The 18,173-nt window shown below is 41.2% G+C and overlaps 1 protein-coding gene across 3 annotated transcripts in view; it reads left to right on the top strand.

The window, feature by feature from the left end:
• Window positions 1-18,173, top strand: part of arhgap42b (Rho GTPase activating protein 42b) — a 60,230-nt gene that overhangs the window by 27,058 nt on the left and 14,999 nt on the right. For all 3 annotated transcript variants that reach the window (XM_088300975.1, XM_088300974.1, XM_088300972.1), the window contains exons 4-9: window positions 5,472-5,543; window positions 15,490-15,591; window positions 15,762-15,872; window positions 16,370-16,474; window positions 17,299-17,428; window positions 17,909-18,009. In XM_088300975.1, coding sequence (XP_088157101.1) covers window positions 5,472-5,543; window positions 15,490-15,591; window positions 15,762-15,872; window positions 16,370-16,474; window positions 17,299-17,428; window positions 17,909-18,009 — 621 coding nt within the window. The remainder of the gene's footprint in view (window positions 1-5,471; window positions 5,544-15,489; window positions 15,592-15,761; window positions 15,873-16,369; window positions 16,475-17,298; window positions 17,429-17,908; window positions 18,010-18,173) is intronic.

Here is an 18,173-nt window from a genome sequence, read left to right as displayed (position 1 = left end):
TGCCCAAATCCTTTCCTGAATTCTGTGTGGCATATACGCCTCCATGCAGATAATCCCGTTCACGTGGTTTTCATTGTGACACCGAATCTTGCTCTGAACGATACAAAAAGTGATATTGGAACACGTATAAAGTTTTGGAACGCAACTGTTGTTGCTCTTTGTGTTGCAAACAATGTCTTTCGCACACATTGTTCCCAAAGCGCTCGGCGCAGCACTTGAATGAAGACTCAACATGACACTTATCGCAGGCTCCCATTGTGCACTTTGTAGTGTTTAATGAGCCGGCGGTGGTCTGAGGAAAAACACGTTGTTCAGCGGCTGGAGTTGAGCACGTTGCCATACCGCCGCGCCTATTCTGTAATGAGATTCTTTCGGCGCTGCCGCGTCCTTTCGAGCAGCCCCGGATTTAATCCTGTTGAGGGAGGCGGCTGCTGAGGGCATCCGGCACAATGCTGACGAGTCTTGAATAAGGTTGGAAATTTAAACTCACCAAAAAAATGCACCAGAAAAATTAAAGCACATGTAGCAAATATTCTGGCACTTCCACTAACAACCCAGACTAAACTCAGCTTCCCCCTGACACACAAAGATGATAATCTCGTGTTTCAGTCTATCATACCCGTACTTCCTTGACACCAATTTCTTCTCAGCCAGTGCTTTGGCGGTATATTTTGTCTGCTAAATCAAAGCGCACAAAAGCCACAAATACAGGCAGTGAGTTTTCAGCGGAGAAAAAAAATGAACACACAATTTGTGAATTGGTGGTGTGTTCACTATATTTTGAAATTAGGTCCTATTAATAGCTTTGTCTTAGATTTTGCTTTTGCTAGCAGTGTTCCTAGTTGGAGGTGTAACCAACAAGAAAGCCAGCGAGCTCATTACGGGTTAAAAACTGAGAAGCAAGGATAGCAAATTGAAATTCATTTTTTTTCGCATTACAAAATGGCAAAAAAACAAAACACTGACGAAAATTTGTCAATATATGCACGACGTTGGACAGCAACAATATACCAAATGTTGGCGTTCCATTAAAAAAAAAAAAAAGGTGTCATTTCCCTGATATGTGGAATATATGCTATTAACGACAACATACTATTAATTTTGTCACAGCACCTGCCGTCAAGCGACCAGCATCATCAAATGTGTTAATGCAGATTCCAATTTCAATGAGCTTTCATCATTTTTAATTAAAATGAGTAAGCTTGTTTTTTTCCCTCGTGTTTCTTTTGCCGTTGGTGGCAAAGCAAAAGTGGGCATGTGGTTATCGTGTTTGCCTCTTAATGGAAACGTTCAAGGTTTGAATCTCTGTTTATAGAAAAAAAAAAATGTTTTAGGTTGCATGTGCAGCTGATTATAAATCCGTATTCTTCCATCGACATTTACATGGTAGGCGTTAATCTCGGCTGGTTATCAACGTGCGTATTTAACTGTCCTGTCTGTTCGAGTGGAATTGGACAAGTGAGCGCTATTAGATGTCTCCGTTGGAAAGCGCAACGACACTCACCGCAGGCTCAATTAGACCAGAGAGCACGGAGGAGATAAAGCGGAGGAAATGACATTACCACACGGGCAGATTTCTCCCGGTGCACGTAGATAACACCGCCACTCGGGGGGGGGGGGGGGGGGCTTACAGCCTGGCCGCCGTTTTAACGACCGCCAAACGCCCTCCGACGCTTTCAGATGGAGTGTCGCACAAGTGCTCTCGTGGTTATGCCGTGATTCCGTGATTTAGGACCCCCATCTTGTGCTCTTTTCCACATTTCCCGCGTTTGAATGGATTTTTTTATATACACGATATCAAAATGAAAGTGTCACCCTCCCCCCCGGCGGCGAGGAAAACAAGTGACGAAAGTGCTGACCTGATCTTCAGTCGAGTGCATACATCACATGCTACGCTAATGAGCGCCGGGCCAATATTCCAGCAAGTGTGAAGAGGAAAAGACTCTGTCGCATCAGCCAATTTGTCACTGAAGGCTCGCAGTGTGCACATTTAAAAGTAAGACACATTTTAATGAGAGCTACAGTGGAAGAAAAAAAAAATTATAATACTGTAGCGTATTGGCTCAAATGTTAATCACTGAAAAGCAAATGAAGCAGCTTGAATGTCAAAAATATCTTCCTATCTGCACTTTGTACTTTTTGGGGAATTGTAATTGGGAGCAAGCAACTCGAGCGACTGTACATGGGGGGGGGGAATCTGCTTTTTTTTGTAAAACGCTCAGTAGGCAGGTCAAGGCGAGTTTATTTAGATCGCCCTTCCTCACAAAAGAATCTCCATTGGGCTTCGAGGGGCTGCAGTTCACAGAAATTAATGACGTACGCTGGTCTAACCTGGTCTTTTTTTTTTTTTTTTTGGAGCAAAATAATCTAGAAATCTTGGGAGAGAGGAGAAGTGGCAATAAAACAGGCCAAAATTCAGACGTCAGGTGACCGATCCAGTGCAGGAGACAAACCAAACGCAAACATGTCGAATTGAATTTTAAGTCTTGATTTAAACATTCTCAAATTAATGAGTGTCATTTGCATAATATGTATCTTCAAACAGATGGTTGAAATTCTGTTACCGTGCGCTTGGCTCTTAGTTTGTTACATATTCATGGTTCAAACTATCAATACTTGCAATTTTAATCACTTTCATCGATTTGCTATTTTTGCGGTCTCTGTCCGCTTGCTGTACTTGCCTCGTGTTGGACGAAAGACTTCCTGTGGGATCAGGCTTCCCAAAAATGTCCTCCCGTAAAGTGTCCGAATCCAAATTGCGTTTTTTTTTTTTAGGGGGGGGGGTTTGACATGCACCTCAGGGAATGAGCACAATTTTGCAAGGACCGGAGGCGTACCCCAGGGGTCCGCCTCGGGCCCGCTGCTATTTTGCATGTATATGAATGACCTATCTGACAGACGTCCCGGGGTTAGCGAGCAGAAGCATGTAGATGATTAAAACATGCTGGAAAAAAAGTCTGGCAAGGATGTTTGTAGCCCTTTGGCTTGTGTCGTCGCCATCGTTTGAAACTGTATTTGTGGTGATTAAAGTAAAGAATTGGGAAATCAACAAAGACCCCAAGCTCCTCATGGAGCGTTTGGAGTGTGGAGGCCTCAACAGATGTTTGGGATGCTCAAATTGTGCTGTGATTAATGATCCAAAACAAAAACTCCTAACCGAGTTCTGGAGCTCAGAGGTCCCCGATCACCAGACCGTTTGCTACTTTTTAATTAAAATGATGTCGTTCACATTCTTTTGCGATTTTTTTTTTTTTTTCAACCCTACTTTTAAACCCACTGAAATCCTGAACCTGATTTGAAACCGAAAGTGTTCTTTTTGAAACCTTAACCCAGGTTTGAACAAATTTAAAACTCTACCATAGGTTCGAAGGGTTCGGTTTTGAAGCCCTAACCCAGGCTTGAAACCGTAACTTGAAACTCTTAACTTGAATTGAAAACGGAACCCTGCCCTGAAACAATAGTTTGTAATTGAAATCCGATCCCTGTCTTAATTAGAATTAGAATTAGAATTAGAAATCCCTTTATTTCTTGAAACTCTCATTTTCAAACCCTGGCCATTATTTGAAACCCTAACTCTTGAAACCGTAACCCTTCTTTGCGACTGTTAAGCTAAAATTGAAACTCTGCTTTGAAAATCTGCACCCTACATTGAAACCAGACTTTGAAACCCTAACCATGGTTTGAAACCTTCATTTTTTTTACTCCTACTTATTCATTTTGCATTATGAAAATTAAATTAATAAATAAATAAAATTCTGAGGTGTGGTTTCTCGCAACAACACCGACGAACCAAACACGCCGCCATCTTCACCTTCCCCCAGCTTCTGCCTGGATGAATTATTTTACTTTTCTCACCGCGCAGAATAACACCTTCCATCAACCTAACAGCCATGTCGTTGGTGAGTCCCCCAGCCCCCCCTTTTTTTATCTCACCCCCCTTTCTCTGATGTCATCCACTAACCACGGGCGAACGAGCCGATCCTGCGGGAATTTCCCCCGGCCGCAACGCCACCTTCAACCGACGCGGTCACCCAAGGAATGAACGTGGCCCATAATTGGGGCAATACATCTCCAGCTTATCTTTTTGTGGGCCCAACCAGTCGCGAGGCGCTCCGGATGGCGAGACCCCGATTGCGTGGAGAGAGGTCGCCGTAGTGCGGGGGAAAAAAAAAAAAAAAAAAAAGACTCCAAAATGTAAAATGACCCGCAGGCTTGCCGGTGTTAGCGCCGGGCCATATTTCTTCAAGCCAGAGGTGGGAGAAGGTCATGTATGTGCAAGGCATAAGTAAATGTCTGAAAGTTTCAAGTTGAAAAAAAAAAAAAAACTAACTAGATACCGTAACACGTGTTTGGTACCTTAATTTGAAAGGCCAGTTTAAGATTTGAAACCCTAACACTAATTTGAAATCCTTAACTCTGGTTTCAAATATTCGTTTTTCATCCTTAATCGTGAATTGAAACCGTAATTTGAAACCCAATCCCTGACATCTAACCATACTTGGAAACTGTGAGACTGGCTTGAAACCCTAATATGAAAAGCCTTACCCTGGCTTGTAACCCTGTAACCTTGTTTGAAACATAACCCAACATTGAAAACCTATGTTCAAAACCCAACCTTAGTTTAAAGCCGTAATTTGAGATCCCACAATGGTCTTGAAACCCTAATATGGAAACCCGAACACGGGCTTGAAAACCTAAATGTAAAGGCTGGCCTTGTTTGAAACCTTACCCAAATTTGAAAGCGTATTTTTGCAACACCTAACCCTGGGTTGAATGAGACATTGAAAGCCTCACATTGGTTTGCAACCCTAATTTGAAAATTGTAAACCTGACTTTAAACCCTAATTTAAAATCTTAACTCTTGTTTGAAACTCTAACCTTGAATCATACTTTGAAATCTGAACAGGGTTTGAAACCCTATCCCTTATTTGAAACCTCAACCCCGGTTCGAAACCATAATTTGAAGTCCAAATTTGAAACCAAAATTCAAACCTGGTTTGAAACAATAATTTGAAACCCCAAACTGGAACCCAAACCCTGTCTTGAAATTATACCTTGAAGCCCTAACCCTGCATTGAAACCCTAATTTCAAACCCTCGCTCTGTCTCGAAACCCTAAATTGAAATTGTTTCAATTCCTTGTCCTTGATTGAAATCTCAACACAGGCTTGACTTGGCTCGGAATTCTACTTGGAAACGTTTAAACGAACTCAAAACCGCAACCCAAGAAATTCAAACCCTATCTTTTGAAACCCCACGCGTGCCACGATAATCCATAATAAATGACAATTCAATGCATCCGCGTTTGATTGGATCATTTCCACCGCATGAGCTCATGTGTCAGACACGCCGCGCAGCCTTCGCGGCGGAATGACAACGACATCGAGCTTTTTAATTACATTTTTTTTTTTTCGCAAATACTCAATTTGGCGAACACGGCCTGACATTTATCTGCTTTGTTTTGTTCTCCAGATTCAGAACGCAGACGACGTCTTGATCACTCCCTTGGAAAAGTTTCGCAAGGAGCAGATCGGCGCCGCCAAGGTAAGCAAGCGTTCCGCCATGTACAATTAACTGTTTGACAGCCTCACACTACGCTACGCTACACAAATCAGACGCAAGATGGAAACTTTACTCATGAATTTTGCGAGCAGATGAAAGGTGGCAGCGACGTGAACCAAGATCCGCCTCGAAAACCGAAATTCCGCCACTAATTGATCTGTCACCATTTTTCTATTGACAGTTTAAATCCTAAATGTCCCACAAAAAAATAATCGTCAAATGTCCCTTTAACAAAGCCCTGTCTAAATAGGAAAGTAGTACAGTAAATTGAGTCACCTGAGCATATTAAAGTAATATATTTAGGCAGAGTGAGATGCTTAAAGTTTAAATGGGGTTAATAACGGAGAGTCTTCACATGTTTTTTTTTTTTATAATCAAATCATCTGTAAGTCATTTATTTAAAAGGGCAACATGAATTTGAAAAAATAAGGTTTAAGACTCAATGGGGAAAACCCTAAATAGGAAAGTAGTAAAGTCAAGTTCAATACGTTGACGTGATAATCGCGTCTGAGAGACAAGCTTTGTGTTAGAGAGGCGTCAAATTTAGCCTGGGTTTTTAGTGTAGCAGTCGTTTTTTTTTGTTTTTTTGAGTCTGGATTTTTGCCACGGGTATGAAAAATGTAAGATGACTTTGAAATGATATTTCAGTGTTTTTGAATGACGTTTGTGGTTTAAAGCGGTTCTTGTCATTTTCATAATCGATTAACCAGGCAGCTAATTTAATTCACCAATATTGATTCCTTTAAAATCAGCACAAAAGAAAAAATGAATGGCAGATTTTTGCCAAATTTTCTCTTTGTTGTGAACTTTAATTCTGAAGGAGAAAATATTATTTAAAAAAAAAAAAGCATTTTTTCCTTGGAATTATTTTTTTATTTTTCATATTTTTTTGTTGTGTCCATTGAGGAACCAAAACAGTTATTTTATTAAATATATGTATTTTTAAATTAATATATTTAATAAATTAATTATAATTAATTAAATTCTAATCAATTCTAATTAATGACATTTTATTCTGTCAAATGTCAGAATCAGCTTTTAAAAAAAAAAATGAAATAAAATAATAGCCTTGTCCAAATTTCTACTACTTTAAAATTTTCGCCATTTCATTTCCTATTCTTGTATTTACACGCGATAAATACAATTATTAGTGATATGATGCATATAGGATGCACGTTAAGCAATTGCATTTTAGTTTTTGCGTATCATTATCGTCAAAAATGTTGCCAAACGATACCCTGGTTCTTCCATTCGGAGCAAGCATTCGGGGATCGTAATTTGTCTTATCTTGACTATTAATATAAGCAATTCTAGACATTTTTAGGGGGCTCGATACGTAATCTTGGGGGATTACTGTCCTTCTACTTTCACATTTCTAAATACTTACATGGTCACTGTGATTCTTTCAAAGATGCTTCTCCACAATTCTGCAGACCAGCATTTTTTTTCCCCCATCATCTTTCCTAATCTTATTGTGCCAACCCGACAGTATCTAATTTAAAGTATTAGCTATTTTTTTCTAATCAGATTACTCTAATCCGGTTACATGCTCCACAGCCGAGTGGACACACAGGATTGATACGAGCGAAAGTGCTGGCTGCAGGGCCCCCGCGGGCCCCCGCCGATGACTTGTAAAGAGCAGAGCTTCTTTGTTGCTCCGTACGAGCGCCGCTTTCATTCCCGGGCCGTTGCGGGACCGTCAAATGAAAGTCCGGCGGCTTGTTTGTGCTCGTTCCCTCTGCGTCCCACCGAGTCTCTGAGTTCACTTATGTGGTCTTTTTAACCCGTGCGAGTCCACCACTTCGATAGCGTCTTCGATGTGAGCTGTGCTCTGCATTATTTACCTCGGCACCTCCACCAGAAAACTTTCAAACCCTGCGGCTGTCTTGAAGCCTTAATTTGAAGCCAGAACTCGGGTTTGAAATCATGATTTGAAAGCCCAAATTGAAATCCAAACCCGGTTGACTTCAAACCCGAACCCTTGTTTTTTTATTTGAACTCACGCTCTTTGTTTGAAACCAGAACACCATCTAAAACCCTACACCCGACTTGAAACCCTCATTTTAAAGCCAACACATGATGTTTGAAGCCCGATTTGAAATCCTAAACCTGACTTTTTTTTTCGACCTTAATCCTGGCGAAAATAGATATGCCAAACACGACCAAAACACACTCAGTAGCGCCGTAGTGAAAGTTAAAAAAAAATATATATATATATATTTGATGTAATTCTTATTTGACACCAATTACTACTTTCCTATTAGCCTTAGCTGTAGCCTTGTGAAAAAAAATCTGCTGTGCCTAACGTCAACACAAAGCAACATTGACATGCTAACAATTAGCATCCATTGCCGTGGTTTTGGAAGCATAATATAATAACACTCACCGGCATATATTCTTTATCCCTTGTGAAAAATGGCTAAAATTACAGTATTGTTGTAAAAAAAAAAAAAAAATTGGCTGGCACTGAAAGAGTTAAAGAACGTAACCCCAAAAATGTCTATTCATTTCAATCTCTTGAGTTCTCTCCCCTTGCCCCCCCCCCCCCCCCCCCACCACCCACTCCACTTTTCAGCGTTATTATTGCACATGTTTATAGAGCGGCTCCTTAAAAGCCCGCTACCCACGTCACTCTTAACTCCATCCACTTCCTCCTAATGGCTCTCTGCTCTCGTATCGCCAAACATTAGCCCGGACTGGAGCGAGATAAAAGCCGGCCATCACGAGTGGCGACTTTTCCACTGTACCGAGAATGCGGCGCCATGCTTGGCCTTTCTGACAGAACCGCTACCCCACCCCCCACCCCCCCTCTGCCCAACCCCCGCATGGCCCCCTTTCCAGTTAGCGCCTTATTTGGCTGCACTGCGAGTAATCCCTGGAGGTCACGTATGGATGCTTCGCCTCGGCGGGTGCTGATGCGTGACGCTCACGGCGCACCGGCGACTCGACTGCACCACTGCAGGGAAATCCACATACAGCCCGTGACAGCTTTGTAAAAACACGCGCCGTTGGCATAACAATGACAACTACACGGAGGACATTCATGTTAAAAGGAACATAAAATGAAAAGGTTTAATTGCTTTTATACATATTGGATGTTCTTAATGCCGCAAATTACAAATTGAATTCCTATTGCGGTAATGCTTGGAATTGACATTTTCTTGCGTGTCAAATACATTTTCCCCATTGGAATGAATTAAAATTCTAATCAACCGTTCCAGCCTTGTGAATTACAAACATTTTTGATTCCAGGTTTAAAAATTTAAAAAAAAGAGTGTAAAGATTGAGGTGCAGCGATGTTTTTTTCTTTTCTTTTTTTTTAAGAGCAAAATGCTTATAATTGACTAATCAACCGATGAATTAAAAAATAAATAAACAATTAAGCTATGAATTACGGGTGGTTGGTCAATATTTTGTCCATTAGAATTTGTGTAATTTAACAGATAAAAATCTGCAGTTTTTTTCTGATTTATTTTATGGGGTCATGTTTGGATGTAATTAACTTTGTCTTACTTTGTAATGTGTTATTATTTTAAAAAAAAAGTTTAGTTTATAAAATGTAACCATTATAAAAAAAAAATCAATTCAGTAGTTTTCTCCATGTTCAGTTTAGGGAAGTAGGTCAAATATCCACCAATAATTAATCAAAATGAGACGTAGCATGTCAAATGTTAAGCCCCCCCCCCTCCCATTGTTTGACCTCTTCCCACACAAAAATATATTTTAAGAAGCGTCATCAGGATTGCAGTCATTTTTTTTGTTCTTTGATTCACATTGACTTGTTGTAGTTAACAACACAACCTGGAATGTATCGGAATTAAACTGCCTGAAGCTGTTTATATTCTTCACTATTTTTTTATTTATTTATTTTTTGGGGCGGGGTTGAACTGTGCTACTTTGTGTTGCCTTTGCCACCCGAGAAGCTTTGAATTCATGGGTGCCACTTTTAGCTCCCGGTTAAGAAAAAGAAAAAAAATAATCACGTTATTATACTTCGGTCGAGGGATTTCGTCAGTAGGGTCGCTGTTGAGGTCCATCACTGGCTGAGTGTGAAGAATGAACACACACACACGCACACACACACCCCCACACGCAGACACACACACGCACACACACACACACACTGCTAATTAAATCATGTCAGCGCACACACCTCAGATAGTTTTTAGTTAATTTCGGTCTCTGGAGAAGGACGTGACATTTACCTTTTCTCATGTTAAACTTGAATTGTGATAATTACATTTTACATACAGTAATTGACATGACCATGAACTTTTAAAAAAAAATAGAGTTACTAACCTCCAGCATGTTCCCAGTTTACAATGCACAAATTTATCTATTCAGAAATTGTCACACAAATGTTTTTGTTTTGTTTTGGGGTTTTTTTTATTCTTGCGAATGAAACTCATAATCTCACCATATCCTCTACATCAAAAATAATCAATAATAAGTATGTTCTAAAATTAATCCATAGCCATTGCGCTCTGTAGGCGTAAAAAGCAGGAGTGATGAAGGTTTAACTTTGGAGATCTTTCGTCGTGACTTGACAGATCTTGAAATTGGACTACTTGCTGTTTTCACTCATTTTATCGAGTGAAATCGTAGTTTGCCACCATCTAGTGGTCAACAGTGAAATTACACCTAAAATAAACAAGACAATAAAGAAATCGAAAAGTGTGCACAAAAAAATAATGCAAACCCATGACCGGTGGAAAGGGGCTCAGTTTAGTCTGGGTTGTTTGTGGAGAGTCTTTACTGAATGTGCTGGTCTCGCGATTTCCCTTTTTTTTTTTTCATAATCAAGTCATGTCGCAGTCAATTAATTTATTATTTTTCACACCGCAACCCAGGCTCGAAACGTACATTTCCACCATCTTAAATTCAAGAGCTGTTAGCGGGTCTTTTCATGTTGCAACTTCGCTACAAATTAGCGTCCTGTACTGAGCTGCCGGAGTCCAAGACCCCTCCCACCCCCACCCCTCCCCTCCCCTTTCATGTCACCATTCCAGTGAAGCCATTTCAAACAAACATGCCGGTGATACCTCGACAGCCGCAGATGTTTGCTTTACTTCTGAAATGATACAATGTGTGATATTGAGATTTTTTTTTTTTCACTCAAATGAACGTCGGACCTCCCTCTGCTTACATCTGTTACCATGGCGACGAGAGTCAAGGAAACAAGAATGGCAATGTTAGCGCGGTGCATACATCCTGCCAGCATTTTTTTATTTTTTTTTATTCCCCTCACCTCATTATTATTAACACTCACTGGCCACATTATTAGGTACACCTGCACGGCTAATAAAATGGCTGCACTGCAGACTCTTAGGTCTCTATTTCGGCGACATTCTTTCACCTTCTCCGGAGTGTCACCTGACAGTGTGACACTCTGAAGGAGGTGAAAATAGAAAAGTAGTATCCGTCGCAGGAGTTACTCTTTCTTACTCTTTCACCTTCTTCGGAGTGTCACCTGACAGTGTGACTCTCTGAAGAAGGTGAAATATATATTACAAAAATTCATGCGTATATTGAAATTGTCCCAAAGCGATGGAGTGCAGTCATGATTGGGTTCGCATGTTTATTTTCTTCTCTGCACTTTTCACGATAAAACAGTTTATTTATTCATAACTACAACTTGCTGACCGTCGGGATCCCCAGACCTGCGTTTGCGAAGCATCGCTATGCTGCTGTTGTATCAAAACATTGCAATGCACGCGTTGCAGAAGCCATAGGTTGACATAACGGTCATCTGCACTTCAACTGATATTTGCCAATGCAGAATTTTGTGCTTGTTGGATCCAGTTAGGAAAATAATGCCGGATAGTGTATTCTATACAAAGTACGTGTCGCTGGCCTACAAACACGCAAGCGCAATTCCAACATTGCTCTGCATCGGAATATTCTCTCCTGCGTGCAATTTATTCATGAAGGAGTACAAAGCCATCAGATGGGGGAATCTCCCAGGTGGTACAGTAGAGCCGAGTGTGTGTGTGTGTTGAGTGCTTACAAGTGCTTTGTTTCTATTCTTTTCCCAGCCAGCTGATTACTTTTGGGCACCCGGGATCAGTTTGGGTCAAAGATTCCTTCTCCGCTGCGCTGCGGGGGTATAAACGCTACCGTAACACATCTAATACTTTAATAACGCCTCGGTGCACCGTGGTCGCCATAAACAAGGCCAAAGTGTCAAATAGGTAAATGTAAACATGCCGCAAGCTTTAAAAGCAGCAATGCTTTTCCGTAGCTCGGCCTGCTCGGAGCTGGCGACTTTTTCTTCTCGTCGTTACAGTTTGAATGGTGGGGAAATGTTGGGAGTGGTTTCTAATATTTGTGGATGTCAGCGGGGATACGCTCCAGCTCACCCGTGACTCTAATGATTTTCTTTTTTTATTTCAAACTCAAGGTTCATAAAAGATGCACAGTTAAACCTACGGAAATAAATATGTGGTTATATGGTGTGGAATATCTCTTGGCGTTATCACAACCTGTGACATCCTCTTATTATTCCAGGAGGATTTCAGTGGGCTTTCCGTCAAATTTAACCAAGGAGAAATAAAAAAAAAATATATATGTGTATGCAAGTCAAATATTCTTTGAATTTAATGAAGTATATATTTACGGTTTAAACTCTAATTAACTTTTTCAATTTCATTGACGGCAGTTGCATTTTGGGAATCCTTACACGGAGTGCCATTGACGTCAATTGCCGTCAACTTTGTGTATTTTTTATCGGAATGGACAGAGAAATGTATTGGCCAACCCTGGTTTGATCATTACGATGGGAAAGAAAAAAAAAAAAAGAATATCACCCTATTTTTGGTCTGCAGGTGGCCCTTTGCTCCTTCCGTTACTTTCCGGAGTGACACACACAATGACACTAATCTGAAGCTTGGCAGGATTCTTTTTTGTGATTTTTTTTTTCCCCCCACCTGTATTGTCCAGCGTCCAGCAGGCCGCGCAAGGTGATGGAGGTGCCATACTCATTACTGGGACAAATCAGAAAGCACCTGGTGCACCTTGCGAGATCAGCTTATGCTCTACCAACACAGATGGCAAGAGTACTCTGACTTTACTTCAGTAAAAGTACCGATTTATTTTTGGGTGTGGAAAAAAAAATACTCTGGTAAAAGTAGTGATTCGACTCCTTTCTCAATTAAAGCGCAACTAAGTACTGAGTTTTTATGGTGACTTGGTTGATTTGTTTCTTTTTGTATTTTTTGTAGTGGTTGAAATAAGCCAAAAAGAGCGCCACTGCCAACTACTGGAGTGGATGTGCAATTACACTTTATTGTAGTACGGCGGGGGGGAAAACGCTGTAGCCGCCCTCAGCATCACAACGCGCCCCCCTAGGGAGGCCCGTATAAGTCGACAAATCCGGTGATTTGCAATTCCACCAGATAGCCACTAGGGGCACAAAAGTTCCTACGGTGTGAAGGAGGAGTGACTCATGCTGGACGCCCGAGTGTTTTTAGCCACACCCCAAAAAAGTGAACGAGCGTGCTGTAGCCACCCAGGTACCCAACGTCTACATGGCGGCCATGTTGGGAGGGGCAATATTCCCATTGAATTCCCATCAAATTAAAGTTCTAACGTGCTAAATTCTCATCCTTCGTTTTTTTTTTTTTTTTTGTCAAAGCCAAAACTTGTGCTATCAATGCAGAACATTTGGGCGGAAAATATTTTTGTTTTTGTATTTCATAACAAAAATTCAGAGTTTACTTTACATGGTCTTTCGTTAAAGTACTGAAGTATTTGTACTGAGTTACTTGCCACCCTTGACCCGCAACCAAACAAAGCCGGGTGAGAGAATACGACTGGCGCCTCCTCACATTTTCACATGCCGCCTTCACTCATCAGTCCCCACAGTGCGAAATTGCTTGTCCAAATGCGGCGAGCTGCCGTTAGTGGCACGCGTGTGCCGGTCAGACTTCCGCTTTGGCCGCGGGGGGCTCGGATAAAACCCAAGTTCTTAATTTATTGTGATGCCCGTTGTGAGTGTGTGCGTGTGTTTTCTCTCTCCCGAGGGCCTTCGCTTCACTCGTATGCGTGCTTCCAAAATAATGTCACGTCAACGGCACTTTACCAACGCTGGCAGTTTTTTTTTGTGTTCTTTTTTTCTTTTTCTTTCTTTTTTTTTTTTTTTTTTTTTTTACTCCAAGAAAAAGTACACGGTGGGTTCTTGGGGGAAATCTATTTGCTGTCAACGTTGCATCATACTTAATCATGTTTATTTAGCTCGACACCTGCTTGTGTTGCTTGTCTCTCTCGACAACAGCACCCCCTTCATCCTCTGCCGACAAAAATCAATTGTGCGCCAGACACGACGGGTACGATGGAAATAAGAAGCCACGTAAAATTATCTATTGATTTTTATTTTTTTTTCTTGCTCTCTCGTGGCGGGATTGTTTCGTCGTCGTGTCGAGTTTTAACTCGCTCAGGCGGAACGCTCTTGAGGGTCCAGTCGGCTTGCGGAACATCAGGGCCATGGGAATGAAAACAAACAAGCAGGCTCAGGTTTCAAGCCCCCCCCCTCTCCCCTTTCTGTTAAAGTGGCTCAGCCCAAGAGGTCATGACCCTCAAATGCCTTCATCGAGGAGAAGCTTCTGATTTGGATCGTTTTGGGGGAGGGTGTAAAAAGTGGATTCTTGTGGTCTTACATGTTTGCAAGATGGCCGTCTGGCATGAAAAGCCCATTTCCTGTTCCTCTCCCGGGACCTTTCTGGCAGACCTTAGGGACCAGCTTGGAAAATCCAAACGTCATCCATCCAGTTTTTACCCCCACTGCTAAATTTAGGGTTTACTGTAAGCCTCCCCCCCAACCTTCCTCACCCCTCGGAATGACGGAATAATTCACTCTTTCCCTACTCCCAAATGACTGTCTTGGGATTTTTTTGTAGTGGGCTAAAAAGTTCAGTAAAAAGTCAACTCTGTTGTGGTACCTCAACTTACGAGCAGCAGAGATGGCCGAGTGCTAGTTTCGCCTTTATAGTTAATGAGTGAAACCAAACATAAAATCGAGACAATTCCACATTATGTATTGAATCAAACAATATAACTTTGGGTTGGAAATGACTGCTAGCGTAATGCTAACTCACAATTATAAACATCATAGTCGAGCTAATGAAGCTAACATCGAGGTATAACTAGCGACAGGCGAGTACCGATACCAGGTATCGATATCAGGGTTTTTTCAATGTATCGGGTGCAATTCGACGGTGGCTGATACCAGTCGGTGATACCAATGAGCCTTCTTGTGGCCATTTGTTGTATCAGGAACTAAATAGTATGCATGGCTGACAAAATGTTTATCAAAGTGAATTCATCCATGTCAATATGCTCATGAAGCCATTAAGATTAAGTTTTATTTTCGACCTTAACGCTGTTCTGCATTTTGTTAGAACAAAAATGAAAGTTCAATCTTGAAAGTGGGCAGTCATTTGGTATAATAGAAATGTTAGGCATCAAAAGTATTTGTAGTATCGGTAACTTGGTATCGGTGATTCGTCAAGTGTTCAGTATCGGACTAAAAAAAAAAAACGTAGGATTGAACATTTACCGTGTTGGTGTTCAATCTATGAATAATGTTACAGTTGCTTAGAACAATTTTACATTTTTTGGGAACAACACCTCTCTTGTTTTTTGATGAACACTATATTACTTTATTTTAATATTGGTCAAAATGGTGGCACTTGGAGAGCAAAGTAATTTTTTGGGGGCACGTAAAAATGATCCACTGTTCTTGACAATTCCACTAACAGGCGTCATTAAAAAGTCCTGTGCTGCTTTTATGTCTCGGAGTTCTCCTGCCAGAGCATGAGGAGTGTGAGCGAGGTTTGACTTCCACCTAGTGGCAGCAGCTTCACACATTCCCAGCACCTACAACTTGCTGTTCATAAGCTCTTTTTGTTTATCTCTTCTTTTTATATTTTAGGACGGGAAGAAGAAATTTGATAAGGAGACGGAGAAATATTACTCCACGCTTGAAAGACATCTCAACCTGTCGTCCAAAAAGAAAGAAGCTTATCTTCAAGAGGTAAAGCCCAAACAAACGTTTTTTTGTTTTGTTTTGGTCTTCGCTGTTTTTTTTTTTTTTTGTTTTGTTTAATAACTAATGCAGCTTTGTCTGCCATCTCAAGACGACTAAAGCTCACACTCACCTTTCTTTGACTGGACGCTGACCTGGTTCTTTTTGCTCGTTGGCAGGCCGACACGCAAATTGATAAGGAGAGGCAGCTTTTCTACGACGCGTCCCTCGAGTACGTCTTCAAAATACAGGAAGTACAAGAAAAAAAGAAGTTTGAGTTTGTGGAGCCAGTAAGTTGAACTTATTCTCAGCAACTTCTTTTCATGAGGAAAGGGACGTTTTGTAGTTTCTGTTCTAGTTTGTAACTAGGACTGAACAATTTAGAAAAATTGTTTAATAATTTTTTTTTAACTCAACATTGCATTGTAATTTATTTTATATTTTTTTAAACAAACACAATCACTGGATCCATCTGCAGTACAATAAACAATATCATATTGTAGCATACAAAATAACACAGAAGAGCTAATGTGATTTTTTTTTTTTTTTTTCTTTTTTTTTTTTTTGTAATTGACATAATCTGTGCATAAAAACAACAACAACGCCGAAAGCCGCTCAACTGTGGAGGAGTTTGGACCAAGAGGGTCACATGGAAGTGAACCTCATCTCGAACTTTTTCGAGCACCCTCTATTCTTTTTGTGTGTTGATACGGTATACAGGCGCGCGTGTGTGTGTGTCCGTGCGCGTGTGTGTGGGTGTTAATGCCTCAGTGCTGCTCGTCCACAGCTCCTGGCCTTCCTGCAGGGCTTGTTTACGTTCTACCATGAGGGATACGAGCTTGCTCACGAGTTTGAGCCGTATAAGCAGCAGCTCCAGTTCAACCTCCAGAATGTAAGTACTGACCCGCAACTCACCGTGCCCTCGATGGTCGTCAGGGTTCTCTGCTGCCGCTTTTAAAGGAGACACGCAATGCTTTTTAAATTAAAGTTAAAGTTCGCCCCCCTCTACTGGCGAACTACTTTTTTTTTGCATTTCGTCTAAAAGCGGCCGTTCGAGGTAAAATCCTTGGCTGTGTTTTCACTCTTGGCGCCAGATGGGTAAACACATTCGGACTGATTTCTGAGCCGAACTCTTTAGTAATCTGTCCTTTGCCTGAGCAAGCGATTTTAAAAAAAGTAATTTTTCCATAACATGTCCCCCTTAATGTATCGTGCCCTTAATTTAAAAAAAATAAAGAAAGAAAGGTTAAGAGTCAAAGAACAGCAAGCTGCTTTCGACAGCAGTGGCAGCCGCAGGGCCCCTGAAAATCGGCCTGACGCAGCAGCCCTTGCGCTGACATTTTACACGTGCTCTCCACGCCCCGCAAGGCTGAGGGCTCTGATAGCACTGCAAGTCTGCATCAGCATCTCGCTGCGCCACGCCGGATCACACGCTGCAGTCTGCACCGGTGGCACCCAACAAAGTTGAACAAATGCATTTATTTTTTTGATGTGAGAGAGAGTGAGAGAGAGAGAGAGAGAGAGAGAGAGAGAGAGAGAGAGTGAGAGAGAGTGAGAGTGAGAGTGAGAGTGAGAGTGAGAGAGAGAGAGTGAGAGTGAGAGAGTGAGAGAGAGAGAGAGAGAGAGACAGAGAGAGAGACAGAGAGAGAGAGAAAACAACACGATGTTGGCTGCAATGAGGAAGATTGCAACAAACATGCGCTTCTCCTCACGCAGACGCGCAATAACTTCGTGAGCACCAAGCAGGAAGTGGAGAAGCTGATGAGGAGGATCAGGTCTGCCGACCAGGACTACAAAGCTCCGGGCCGGTGGAGCATGGAGGGCTTCTTGTATGTGCAGGAGAAACGTGAGTGACCACGCGCAAAGGCGGAGGTGTCGCTCAATTGTTACAGTTAAGAAACTCAAAGTAGGAAATTTTAGTTGTTTGTGGAGCCTCAAAAGCTCATACGGGCTCACGCAAGTTCAGAGCTATTTTTCTTGTTTATCAAAAAATAATCGCTGTATTTTTACTGAGGTTGGAACGGATTAATTACATTTCAATTCATTCCAATTGGATAAATGAATTTGGTATATGAGGAAATTGATTTACAAGCACGAAGCAGGAATTAAACTCGTGAGTCAAGGTATCTCTCCTCCTCTAGTCCCTGAAAAACTCGGAAAGTGGAAAGTATTTTTTAAGAAAAAATAAATGGTGTCTTGCACTTTCGGTGCGATTAAAACATCCGTTAGCCGTTTCATTTCATTTTATTTTTTTCATACATGAGTTCAAGTATTTCTCTATCAAGGTGATGTAAGCTGAGTTTCAAATTTTCTTGTCGTGTTCTAGGTCCTCTGGGCTGCACTTGGGCAAGGCACTACTGCACATATGAGAAAAGCAGCAAAACGTTTACAATGAGCAACACTGACAATAAATCAGCCAACAAACAGGTAAATTGCTCTCCCCATTATTTTCTTTTAATTTTAGCATTTTTTTTTTTTTTTGTTTTGTTTTTCAGATGATTGATTTTTCAGATTGCTTATCCTTACTTATTCTATGGTTGGTAATTATTCTTTTATATTGATGTGCAACTTTTACAATTTATTTTTCTTCC

This window comes from Idiotropiscis lumnitzeri, chromosome 7 (genome assembly GCF_059441095.1).
Source record: "Idiotropiscis lumnitzeri isolate Australia: NSW breed Sydney's pygmy pipehorse chromosome 7, RoL_Ilum_1.0, whole genome shotgun sequence".
Lineage (NCBI taxonomy): Eukaryota > Metazoa > Chordata > Actinopteri > Syngnathiformes > Syngnathidae > Idiotropiscis > Idiotropiscis lumnitzeri.
Note: the sequence above shows the minus strand (reverse complement) of the source record. Positions and strands in the feature narration are given on the sequence as shown.